Source organism: Aythya marila (genome assembly GCF_965140915.1).
Source record: "Aythya marila genome assembly, chromosome: 3".
Lineage (NCBI taxonomy): Eukaryota > Metazoa > Chordata > Aves > Anseriformes > Anatidae > Aythya > Aythya marila.
In genome coordinates, this window is record NC_139044.1 from 28,450,445 (window position 1) to 28,464,612 (window position 14,168).

The 14,168-nt window shown below is 36.0% G+C and overlaps 1 protein-coding gene across 7 annotated transcripts in view; it reads right to left on the reverse strand.

Moving 5' to 3' along the window:
- The window catches only part of AKT3 (AKT serine/threonine kinase 3), a 153,921-nt gene that overhangs the window by 62,428 nt on the left and 77,325 nt on the right, over positions 1-14,168 (reverse strand). For 5 of the 7 annotated variants that reach the window (XR_014317073.1, XM_082755551.1, XM_082755555.1 and 2 more), the window contains exon 3: positions 11,884-12,009. Coding sequence is in view for 6 of the 7 variants with exons in the window: in XM_082755551.1 (XP_082611677.1) it covers positions 11,884-12,009 (126 nt within the window). In the remaining variant the exon portion in view is untranslated. Of the gene's footprint in view, positions 1-10,738; positions 10,830-11,883; positions 12,010-14,168 lie in introns of all 7 variants that reach the window. The other 2 variants (XM_082755553.1, XM_082755552.1) reach the window with 1 other exon arrangement.

The window sequence follows — 14,168 nt, forward strand, 5'->3', positions numbered from 1 at the left end:
AACAGAATTCCTGTTTACGATCCACTCTAAATTCTGTTTTACAGCTACCACCTACCAGCTGGCCTGCACCTTTCACCAATGGAGTTGAATTCTATAAAAAATTGCATAACATAAAAATCTTGCATAAAACCTTGCACTTACTCTTGGTGAATTACGTATTATTTATTCAAGTTAATGTTGACATTTTACAAAAGTCATGTTATATGACACGTACCACTTTGCAAGGCAGGCTATTCTTTCATTGAAGTATATATTATATTGGCTAACTTTTTTCCCCACACACAAATTCAGTGTCCTGACACCTCAACTGTCATCCATAATTTTACAGGAATGCATTTTAAATATTCTCCAAGGAACCGCATCAGACCAAGCAAATTTCTAAACACTCAACATACTTCAGTACCCTCTAGCCTGCTTTTCCCTTCTCTCTTATTCCTGTTGCTAGTGTTAATTGTACAAGCTGCATACTCATAACTGACCTTCTGAAGTGCAGCTCCATACTGAAAATACATTAAAGCAATTCTCTTTCATTTTACTAGTTTATAACAAGCTTAATGCCTTTGTCCAAGGCATTAATTTGTATGCCTGAAGACCTACATGTTTTGGGACCCATTATCTGAGAAATGGCCTCTGTCTCTGTTATAAAGCTACAGCAAATGTCATCAGACTTACTTGTACTGGCATACAGTGCATTTGTACTTAATCCTTAATACAGGCATGAAAGTATTGATGTTCAGGGGTTCTCTGTGAGGAAACCCAGATTTAAGAACTGTTGTAAAGGCTGGCATGGTGTTTTTGGAAAATTGGTCAAGGGCAGAAGTGGACAAGTCTGTCAATAGGATTTTTTTTCTGCAGATCAGCAGAATGCCTCAGAAGCTTGATAGACATATGTAGAAAAAAAAAAAAAAAAAAAGAATAAAGTAAACACTGTACTACACAGGTGTGTATTCCTTAATGCATAAACCAATGTATTCTCCATACATGTATAACTTATATAAGGCAGACTAGTTGCTGTTCAAGGAGATGACAGTACATTTCACGAACCTGCATATACTATGTAGACTCAAAAGAGAAACAGTAATCCAGTAATTTGTAAACAGTAAACAGTAATTTGGGGGTTGGACCCGATGATTTTTCAAGGTCCCTTCCAACCCCTACAGTTCTGTGATTTTGTGATCCAATCTCACTGCTTTTATATACTCTGCTAAGTCTTGGTTGGGCTGATAGCCGTCCTCAGCATTTAGTGGAAAGAGCTAGAGCAGGATGGATACAAGAAGAGGGAACTTAACACAAAAGCTGGAAGAGAAACACGGAGAACAGAAGCAGATGAAGGGACCTTGGGGAGCATGATGAAGTGGTGCTGCTTAGGATACACAGTTAGGCTTGTGGCTGGCTGCAAGTATTATGAGAGCAAAGAAACCCCTTTCTTCAGGCATACAGCTGAAGTCCAAGTTACAATCACAATGATACTTAGCATAGGGGTAACAGGCTATCTGTTTTGTTAACTTCCTCAGTTGTAGCTTTGAGGAAAGCATAGGGCTAATTTTGTAACAGACAAGACTGCAAGCATTGCCTGTTCTAAGATCACCTGATCTTATCCCTAACAAAACCATCTCCTCCATCTTTAATCCTATCACACTTCAATCACGTAGGCTGAAACTTTCTTTGCTGGGTGTCTGCCTAAAGCTGCACACTGCTGGAAAACACTACGTTTTGGAGATGAGACTTAAAATTTGGCAAACCAAGACCATTGATATCCTTCCAGTATTCCCATGAAAATGTGACACATCTGTCCATACTACCTGCAGGAGAGAGAAGAGTGCAGAAGAAATTGAGGGGAGGGTGGGGTTGGTTTAAAAAAAAAAAAAAAAAACCACCTTACTAAAGTATAAAATTCTTACAAATCTGTGCATTAAATATAATCCAGAGGCTACAGCTATCTCCTGCCTCTACAACTGCTAAACAGAAAGCACTATGTTCATAACAACTCTTGCTATCTTCAGACAGTATGATAAAGAAGCAACCTGGTTGACGTAAAATCCAATATGGAATGATATACAGCAAGTGAAAGAAGAGATATCAGGAACAAAAAAAAAACACAAGGAACAAAGGCAGAAGAATGTAAATAGACAAGAAAAAGACTGGAACCTGTGTGGGAAAGAAAAACTAGGGGGATAAAATAAGGCTCACTTGGAAGAACAGCATTAAATTGCAGCTAACATGGGGAGACTGCAAGAGGAAACTACAAGTGGCAGTTGGTCAAGAGACCATAAAGTGATAATACAAATGAGCTAGTTTAGGAGGTAGGAAGGAAGGTAAAAGAAGCTGCCAGGTACAGAAAAGAGAGATGACTATGTTAGTGCAATCTGAAGGCAAAAAGGTACAGAGTCAAACTTGCAGAAAATTCTGTACAATTAAAGCACATCCTTCCCGGTGCCTCTAATAGAGCCAAAGATTTTGAATTTCACCATTCATTTGCTGATTGCAAATACATACAAAAATGCATACATTAAAATAGCATTAATTTAAGTTTGCCAACTCAAACGCTCAAAAATAGGAACAAGTGGAATTAAACTTGCCTATGTCCAAATGCTATATCTAATATGACCTTTACCTACTTACAAGGTATTCTGTATATAATGAATATATTATTGATATATACTTGTATGGATATGCATGTAAATCTGTATCTAACATAAATGTATTATTGGTACTGCATATCATTATTTTTTCAGACCATCCTTAAAGTGATGCACTTTATTAACAAGAACAAAACACTCATTTTAGCTATAGATGCATATACTGAGCTCTGTAACTACCACAGAGTACTTAACTCTCTCAGGTTTTAACTATAAATATCAACTTAATCAATTAAATATAATAATAAAAAAAATGCTGTGGCAATTGAAAAAGACACTGAAAACATAAAAACAAACAAACAACAAAAAACATTTCATTACAATTGAAGGCTATTGAAAAATAAAATCCAGGAAACCTTACTCAAGTGTTGTTTCTTGTTGTGTTTTTTAATTTTTATATTCTACTAAAACTGGATGAAGGTGTAATTTCCTTGTATATGGTTAAAATTGAATATGTTCGTGTCTTACTCTCTGAAACAAAGAGTTTCAATACGAAGTGGAAGAACAATGTATTTCTAAAAGTTGTGTGCTACCCATCCTTCTGAAGTATATAAAAGTAACTGAAGTCTGCTGATATTTAGTCACCCACATGCTTCACATGCTGCTGTATACAAACGTACGGGATAAACAACATTCCTATCATGATTGCAACATGAATAAAAACTTTTGTGGATGTCTTTCACCTACAGCTACCAAAAAAAATAATCTATTAAGGTGAATAAGTACTCTAATACACAGTTACTGCTAATTACCAAAATATTTTTCTACTAATTACTGGAAAACCTGTAGTAGTTTTAGACAGAGAGAATAGTTTGGAAACTACAAAAGCACAGAAGAATGAGTGAAACTGGCTACTGAAAGCTGGCTTGGAAATCTCGAGTGATAGTTGGGTCATTACCAAGAGGAGAGAACACTCTACCATAATGTCTTCAAGTTTGCTACTATACATAAACATATGTAATTAAAGGGCTGAATCTCAACTCAAAACAGTTGGAACTCTAAATTATCATTCAAAAAGATGAGTAAGCCAGTAAACAGACAGACTCAACTTTGTGTTCTTGTATGCTAGCCATCTACAACTTGGAATTACACATTTTAATCCTAAAGCGTTCTGTCTTGCTAGGATTAAACATCGGTCATGAAAATTTTCCCCTTTAATATTAGAGGAGATAAAAAACCTTGAGGGAGAACACTTGTTCAAAGCAGCAAAATACAAAATCTGTAACAGAAACTGACAATTCAGTTCCAGCAAGTCTGTGGTACTTGCTTGAATATTTTCAGATCTAAAAAATGGAAAAATGAAATAGAACCAGTATGAAAAAATGCAATGGATATTTCTCAATTATCGAGCTTTTTTTTTTTTTCCTTAATAAATAAATAAATAAATAAAAGGTAAGGTTACCTTTTTATACCAGAGGTTAACTTTCATTTCCTTACCCACAAACAATGTGACAATTCTGAAATGTTAGACTTTTTCAAATAGATGCTACTATCTAAATAGTTATGCTAGTTAAACTCTCCTGAGCAACTCTAACTACAAACTGTATTTCAAAACGTTCTGTTTACTTTACACCATTCTGAACCACAGATGACAAAGTTTGCTTGAAGCTGTAATTACTCTGCAAAGCTGGGAAGCCAATTAGAGGGCCTGAAACCTGCCAGTTCCAAAAAAAAAAAAAGCACAGATCATCTGTTCAGATTTTATTAAAAAGTTTAAAGTTTGAATTCTATAACTTTAACCATATAATCACCAGTGTTCTTTTCCTAAATGCACTCCCGCAGCACAAAAACCAACCAACCAACAAACAAACAAACAAACAAAAACACAGAAACAACACTAGTATCATATTATTATTTCATATATGGAAGTTTTCAACTTCAGCAGAATTTGTTGATATGGCTAGACAAGCATGTTAAACATAAAAGCAGCCATAAAAAATGCACTAAAAAATGAACAGAAGGTTGCATATTTGAGAAAATATTTCTAATGCAGACTGAGTTTTAGCACAAAAGAGAACTTCCTATAATTATCACATGATATAAAAGAAATAGTACTGGACCACTGATTTCATTGCGTAGCATATATGTATTTTTTCCATATATAGACTGATAGCTATAAACAGATACCTACATATTTATTTGCATTATAATTGAATCCTTAATTTCTTATTCTTCTGTCTTTCCTTCAGAAGACATACACCTCACTGTCCCAACATTTGCCTCTTCAGTTGCTACTCCAATGCTTTATGTCTCATGTAGAAACACATTGCTTACAATTACTTTTTCATTATTGCCACTCTCTTTGTGCTCTGAATACCCAGTTTTCTCTAATGACCTTTTTTGTTAGACAAGTAGCAGAATTAATGTACCATTATCATAACATTGACATAGATAAACATGTTTTTGCTCATATACGTATAAAAAGCCCTGATAATATATATATATATATATATGTATATATACACACACAAATACATGTGTATACACACACTTTCCCTTAGCTTGTTCCTTTCCCGATTCTTTCAGCTGTTTATCTACTCCCTAGGGTAACTCTTCTTCTCTGAGGCTTTCCATAAGACTCTGTCCTTGGTCTCCTCTTTTCTCACTACATTTTGTTTATGTTTATTTTGTTTTATATTACCCATAAAGATAAGTTTGGTCACACAGAGATATATGTGAATGACATAATATCCTTTCCTTGGTCTCAGCAAATGCAGTTTTCCCCTAAAAATGTCATACCCAAACTGATTATAACAAAATAAAATTAAAAAAAAATCCACAGATTATTTTTCTCCGTTGTCCCTTTGATCACATCATTCTCCTCTTCACATTCCTCATTTCCTACACAGCTCTAGCACATCAGACAGTGGTAACTTTTCAACATGGACTATCCCCACAGCTTAATCTCATCCTCTTTATTACTCTTTATTCAGTATCCAAACGATCATTCCTGCCATCCATCCTCCTCCCACTGTTCCAGTTTCAACACCATTTCTCAAAATCATTCCTAATTTCTCTCTGTTTGCTGTACTGTTCTCCTTTAAATCCTCCTTAAAACTCTCCTTCACCATGATGTGTTAAAAAGCGGAAGGAGGGAGGGAGAACAGAAAAGAGACAAAAAATCTAACCTTGACAATGGATTAGTTGTTGATGTGCTGAGACCACTGCCTGTACTACAGGCTAATACTGTCTCATTGTTTTCTCATACTCCCCCCATCTGTTTGCATCCATCTGCTGTCCCTTGTTTTATATTTGGAATTTTAGTATCTTGGAGCAGGGACTGACTTTTTGTTCTGTATGGGTAGAAATCCCACTTCTGCAGTGCTTGGCTCATGACTAGAACTTGTATGTGCTTTGATGCCACAACAACATATATGACTGCATAACAAACACACACACACATTAAAAAAAAAAAACATATATATGTATTCCTTGAAACTGAAAAAGATCACTGTTGATGCACTTCATCATACTGGAAAAGTTTATTTCCACCACTCTAAAAAGCACTGAAGTAGTATCCACACGCTTCTATCATGACAACTAGCTTGCTGGTCACCCTTTCATGCAGAGAGAGAATGAAAACGAGAGATTTCTGTATCTTATTGTTGGGCTTTACCTGGGGTTTTGCTTGTTATCACAGAAAGTAGTAACATTATATATCCCTCTGTCTTTCATACAAACACCTTGATTTCATTTATGCAACTGGGTGTATCACAACAGGATAAAAAACTCTCAGACTTGCCAATACACTTTCACTTTGACATGCCATGCTTATACCAGGCCCTATTTAAAGATAACTGGGGACTAAGTAACAGTAAACTGCTCTCTGAGAAAGCACTGTCCATTAAAATGGAAGGATAAGATCAAGGAACCTATTTTCATTCACTACCCAAGCCAACAACTAAATCCAAACTTCTAAGTCAAATGACAGAATACCAACTATGCCACCTAGAAACCATTCATAAGGTAATAGGAAAGCCTCCCAAAGAAAAGTACTGGTCCAGTTTTCCAAAAAGATGAGCATAGGCCCATCTAACACAGTAATATTGGTTATACACAGTGGATTTGAATTTGAATTTCCATAGACATATTTGCATATGCAGTAAACTACATATACATTGCCTTTTCCTCCCCATAAATATTTTCAGTGTTGAATGAACATTATTTATTCAATTTTACCATTATTACTTCGGAATTAAATTTGTACTGTAATTATAAGTAACTAGTTACATGTGTATCCATGTGCTCATGTCATCCAATGTTGAGACGACTAAAAACACCTGGGACTTCAAAATTAAATCTCATTGAAAAATTAACTGTGGAGTTGCTGGTACAGAAAGTCATGCCTAATGGCAAAGTATTTTCATGCATAAGTTGATCTCAGCTAAAGCATGTTTTGTTTTGTTTCGTTTTCCTGTTCATTTCCTAACACCATTCCCTGAAAACATTTCAATCCTCATGTTTTGAAGATTTTTTAATCCCCAAAATAATAAACCTTGTCTCTGGCCCATTGAAAAGGTTAAGACTAGTAAAAAGTAGTACAGATTCTCCATTTAGAGTAGCCAGGGTTCATCAATAATAATTTCCACAGAAGAAAAAAAAAATAAGAAAAACATGTTATAAAAGGATACCTTCTCACAATAACTAGAATTTATTTCACCTTTGCTATTTCTTTTCAAAGGCAAGGAGGGTAGCTGTACCACAGAGTGCTTAGAAAGCAAAATCTTTCAAGATACCATAGAAATTCCAGGTGACATCACTTTTGGCCAAAGCTCAAAGGCTACTGCAATGGGATACATCTCTTTCCAATTATTCTCCGCGTGAAGATCAAAATGAAGGCAAAGGGCCAATTCTTAGAGATACCTCATCCCAAATGTACTGTGTGATTACTTACATACTCATTGCATGTGTGAGAAGTGGTTTTGTTTTGTTTTTATTTATTTATTTATACCAGTAAGGCCACAAAAGCTCCTTAAGTAGGATTGGAAACAACCGCCTCTTCTTCCCCACTCTGCTCTCCCTAATAATAACGACCGTCAAAGACCAAGGTGGTTTACACAAAGCAGTATTGATTCTGCTTCAGCAGCACTGGACCACTTAAAAACAGTATTGTGCAACCATACTGTTCTTTTTAGGGACTACTGAGGGTATAAATCCTGTCATGCTGCACAGCCTGAGTACTAGTTTTGTTCAAAAAATAATGGAGTTTTAAAAGACAGGGCATTTTTTAGGCCCCTGCCTATACAGAGAAGCTACAGCAATCAAATCAAAATTATTTTTAAACTGGTTCTGACTGCATAAATGCCTAAGCAAAAGCAATTTAAATTAACATATTTTATTTTGCAGTTGAGGTGGGCTAGGAACGCACACCCACTCAGTTACCATGACTCAGTCAATCAGCAGTGTCTCTTCAAACTACAATAACTTCATTACTTGCAACTGCTTGTCTATACCTGAAATGAGCTAAGCTGATTTTGAACTAGTCAGTTCAGGTAAGCTTATACTTCTGAGGTTACCTCCCAAAAACCAGCATCAATCAGCATTAAGTTTCCACACTGAATTTCCTACCTCATTTATCTTCCAGTGCATGGCTAAATACCACAGCACAACTCTTAGTGAGTCTAAGTGTCAGGGGATGACCATTAAGAACTGAAAGCATACCTCAAAAGCACAGCTCTCTCTGAACTAAGGTGTTAAAAAAAAAAAAAAAAAAAAAAAAAAAAAAAAAAAAGCTCTGTAAAATAAGCTGGCTTGACAGAGTGATTCCTACACACCACTCAGTGTCACAAGATGTTGTTCTCCCCACCACAACCCCGTGGCAGCTCAGTGTATGTGGCAAAGGGCATTCCTGCTGACATTTGCATGTGCCCCAGGAGGGCTGGGGAGCAGCTCCCATGGGGAAGCCAAGCCCTTGATTGGGAGCCTCAGGGCACAGCCAGTAATGGGCCAGTCCCACACCTACCCACAGGGCTCAGCTCCATCCAGCCCCAGTCCGCCATGCCCCATGTGCCCCTCAGTCAACTTCATCTTGCCTCCAGGGACCCACCACCATTTCTACCGCTGGGCCCACACAGTTTCCCTGCTTTTTGAGCAGACAACTGCAGGCTGAGGAGCATGTGCTGCCTTGGGCTCTCCCTGTCTACAGAGAGCTTCTACCTGTTCAAGTGCTGTGTCCTCATGCCTTCCCCTCTATTTCCTCCCCAGCCACTCCATGGAAAAGAAATGCTATCCATACACTCCATCCTATGAGAAAATAACACCTGATGAGAAAGGCATTATGAATAAAGGCATATTCAGTCCTGGAAGCATCATTAACAGGATATAAAATAGTTTTGTTCTCAGGCCTTCCTCTCACTCACAGGATTCCTGAGGGAATACACTGGCTACACAGCATCAAGGAGAGAAAAGTGCTAAGTGTTGGGCTCTGGCTCTGCTTTTCTTACAGTTATCTTGGAAAAAATCAGGAAGCAACTATAGGGAAAACAATACTACATCTGGGAAAGTCTTTTGCAAGAGAGGAAGGGGGCCACACTGTTGGGAAAATATCTATGCGATCAAAGTAACTGGTTTGACAGAGTGGATAAAGAAGTTTTAAACTACAGAACAAGTATCATACAAAGCAGAGCAGTACAAACTTTCCAGTGTTCAACTCCAACAGTGCAAGGAAAATAATACCATAGCCTTGGCCTTTTCTGCTTAAATAACAAGCTGTAACTTAGAGCCAAAGATGTCTATCATTTGGAGAGCAAAAGTAGACTGAGACCACACTCACTTTACAGATAGCTACAAAGATTACATGAAGATAGGACTATAAAGACATATCTTTAAATCCCTGCCAACCTAATCAAGATGGTATTAACAGTGATCTCACACTCCATCTGCCTGGCTAGTAATTTATGAAAAACGTACTTCACTATTACAGGAAAAATATGTTGCACTGCTTGCGGCCACAAACCTACTGCAACAGCTCAGGAACTTACAGATCGGAGGCCGTGAGACCAGTACTTGACATTTACCAGGTACTGCAGATGAGATCCAATTCATTCACATAGTGTTAGTGGTTGTTTTTTTTTGTTTGTTTGCCCTGCTGATGATCTCATCTTCAGACAGATAAAATAGGTGAACAAAAACTTACAGTCCTTTGCAATTCAGAGTGTATTATCATACTGCCTTATATTTTCAGCTTTTCCTTGTCATGCAATTCTGTACTTCTTATTCAAAATCAAACAGAAACCATTTAATTAAAACCAAGTTAAAAATTGGAATCTTATCCAAGAATTCTGATTCTAGAAAATGTTTTGTTTGTCACATTGTGAACTCCATATAGGTACTTCACTTAGATTTTATAGGATTATTTTAGTGAGTGAAAATATCTCTCTATTCTTTCCCTGATCAGCAGTGATTTCTGATTAAACTACTGCTTTTCCTGTCAGAAAACAGAAAAACTCATCTTGCTTACCAAAACTGTATTTTGCAAGATGCAGAAAGGACTCCCTGCTCACTGCTCCTCCCCCCCTCCCCTTTTTTTTTGAGGGGGAAACAATAAGAAATCTTCCAATTCCCATCAAAACAAAGTTTAGTGGCAGCATTCTAATATCAGCATTACATAAATTGGCCTCTGGGTATCAGGACAGAAAAAAAAAAAATCAACACCAGTCAATCAACTTGGCAACACGACTATTTGGATCATCATTCTAGTTGTAATGGCAAAGGAAGACTAGAAATGCAATGAAGAGCATAGTAAATCAGGACATTAAAAAACAAACAAACAAAAAAAACCTTCAGTGCTTCAAGTACTTCAGTACTACAAGTGTTCTTTGTGCTGGGTATAGGGCAAGAAGTATCTAAGAAACTACTAACTGCTACAAATGACTGGGTTCGTACGTTAAGTAGAATAACTAAAGAATAATGGCCTATGACCTAGTCAATGCTAGGTTTACCCACTCATATGAACAACATAAAGGTATTATTGTTTTCTTTTGTTTGTTTGTTTTTTTACTGGATAGCAACAAGGTAAAATGAGCCTCTAATATTATTAAAAGGCTTGTATATTTATTAAAAGGCTTGTATATTTATTAAAAGGCTTGTATACTCAATACCATTTCGAAGACTTCTGTCATAATCAGAATATGCAAGGTTTTCCTCTTCTGGTTGTAGGACAAGACATGGGCTTGGAGCACAAGATGATTTCTTTAATAACAAAATGTGCAAATTACTTTGTATACACTAGCTGACTCAATCTCAAGAACAATCCTATCAAGAAAATAGGCAAATTCAGTCTCAGTAGAATTTGTTCCACCTTCAGCAATGCAGAGAAAGGGTATCCAGATTCCCTAAGTACACGTTCTTGTGGCTCCAGTACTCCCCTACAAAATTAAATGCTGCTATTTATTATATTGCAGTATGCTAAAAACATTTTCAAAGAAGTTGACAAAGTTTTCTGGTTTTCTAGTGTTCTTTTGGAAGTTTCTAGCTACGATATACAAAACAGTTATATTATGGGAGATTTTCTTGCCTGATTAGTTTAGCTCCACAAATAATTTAATTTCTATTCAGAAACATTCTTCTATCAATCTCACTTTGCCAGACGAAAAAAAAAAAAAAAAAAAAAAAAAAAAAAAAACTACAAATTGATCTCTTAGAAACATTCTGGGAAAAGAAGAAATCACAATGTCTTCACTTTACCCAACAGATACATACTTCATAGCTTTGCTAATATATGCAAATTGTCTGATTGCTCAAAATTACTGATTAACCAGGCTGGAGAGCTGATTACCTGATTATCCAAGAGATAAATAATTTAGCATGATTTTGTGCCATTTGACAGTCTAGATAATTTTCTAATTAATTTGAGTTTTCAAGTGAATTCAGGGATACTACCAAAAAAAGAAAAAATGAGGTCAATGATCTGAATACAGGTAAGCTTTCCAAGGATTTTCTTCTTATAGCAATCATTTCTCAAATGTTATTGTTAGTTACAGACACCTCAGACAAAAAAAAAAAAAAAGATAAAAACTGAGTACTTAGATTTAAAAAAATATTCAAAAACCAACCCATGGTAAAATTTTTAATGCCATCTGTAAAAATATCCTGTAGAGCTGGACATGAGATTAGGGGGGAACTAGCATGACGTGTGGCATCAAACTTGCACTGTTACCAATAAATTCTGACCTTCACATGAAGCAATATGTAACAGATATTTTGTCAATATGCTGAGAGAATAATAAATACTGGAAATACATACTTGCCACTGAAAAGTTGTTGAGTGGATATGGCAGATCCACATCCTGGGGCTTCTCCTTATAGCCTATGAAAGAGCCATCTGTCTTTAGCAGGAAATATCTTGGCCGCCAATTTTTTATATATTCTCCTAAAGAAGAAGAAGAAAAAAAAAAACCACGTTCATTAGTAATGTAGAAAAAAAAACTTTGATATTAAAAAAGCATAACATATCATCAGTGTCTAACATTAATTATACCAAAATCTTTTCAGATGTTTTCAATTTACAAAGGAACTTAAAGGAACTTTAACTCCCTCCAAAAGAAGAGAAAATGGAATTGCAATGGTAAGCCTGGGCTATAGAATAATGCCTCTGTAATAAGGAGCTACAAGAACTGTACAGTAATACTCCATAAACCTAAATTTTATTATACTATACTCTTCCAAATCCTACATTTTCATACCTGTAAACAGTTTGAAATTTGATACAGGTGAAAATAAGCACTACAGCTCAACTTTTAATAAAAAATAAATAAATAAATCTCAACTACTACAAGGTAGAATATTCACTCTGCTGAGGCAAAAAACATCAAGTTCCTTAAAATATAATCTATCAGTAAGAAGACTCAAGGTAATGAAGAATGTACACAAAGCATACTTAACAAGTATACTTGAAAGCAAAAGGAATATATAAAGAAGAAAAAGCAGAAGCCAGTAATCTTTTATAAGGTAAGTCTACCCATAAACTCATCACCTCCACTATCTTCCTACCCCAGTCTGAGCAGAAAGTTCTGCAAGCCATGAGGTATTCATTCAGAAACTGCAATGTAAACAGGACAGCACAGAGGTGGTACCTTAATCAGTGTCATTTATTTGTTATTTAAGGGTGAAAAATCTCTTTAATATTGCAATATTTTATAATGCCACACCAAAATCTCAGCAACAACTTCATTTTTTTAATGTGTAATTACTCAGGTAAATACAAGTGCATTTAGACCAGCCCAACTTTCCCTATCTTTGATTTCTTTCAACTCTACAGAGCAAATAATATACATACAAGCATCTAGTAAGATTTTAAATAAGCCATTGTAAAAAAAAGTGCATGTACCAACACAGAATTTCCCAATGTCCTTAGAAGTTGCCACTTATTACACACTTGTAAGCTGCATGCTAAAATACTTCTCTGAGACTCTAAAGATTACAGCAATGTGTCACAATGAAATAAGAATCATGACCTACTCATATTAACTTAAAAAAAAAAAAAAAAAAAAACACACAATTTTAAGTTCAGTAAGGCTGAAACTTAAAAATTATTTCAATTTTTCAGTTTGCAAAATGCTCAGAACTGACTACAAACTGGAGGCTGCACTGTCCCTGGACTAAACTCAGTCCTTGAGTAGTGCTTAATTACCTCAGCACCCTGCTAACTGTAGCTACACAGCTTTTACACAATTCAGAGGTCAGACAGAAATTTACACCCATTAAAAGAAATTTACACCGAGATTGCTCCATTAGAGGCTAATCTTTGTTTCCTGACCCTCGGTAGCAAAACTTTTAGTTATTCATATCTCTGGATAGCAAGGCACCCACTTGATTTTGTTATCTAGAGATTTTCACGTAAGTAGAGAGAAAACTCAAAAAGTTCAGTGTTACTTAATTTGACCAAAAAATAGAGCAGATATACAGCACTGATTACATTTGTATTGACCCAAAGCTTTCTATCTTAAATCTTTGGTGCTAGTTCAGCTGGGAACATCCACGCTGATCCTGCTGGTCTAAATTGATTTCAGAATGGGAAATCCCTGCTCAAATAAAAGTAAGCCCTCCCCTCCTCCCCCCCCCCCCAAAAAAAAAAAAGCGCAAAAACTGTATAATTACACAAAAAGGTGAATACGTTTCTTAAATTAAGTTTGCTGAATATTTGAAAACAAGATAATCATAGGCCTAAGGAAAAGTATGACTCCAAGAACATTTTAAATATGTTCCATGAAATACATGTTCCATTTTTTGCTGAAATCTGCCTGGACTCAAGAACTGAAGCCAAAGCAAAACCTTACATATCAGTTCATCCAGTATGAGTTTTAAAAATATTAGCAGCCTGGTCACTTCCCTAAAGTTGAGCAGATCATAATGACAACCTTCTGTAAGGTTCTCATACACTACATCTTACTTGTTTCTAGGAGACTGCTATGACAGACAGTGCCCCTGTTAGTTGATTTAAAACCTATCAAGATCTTAGTCTTCTCTGGAAGGTGCATTCACTGGGAGGCAGGTGGCTAATAGAAGAAAACTTGTTCAAGGGAAGTTTGG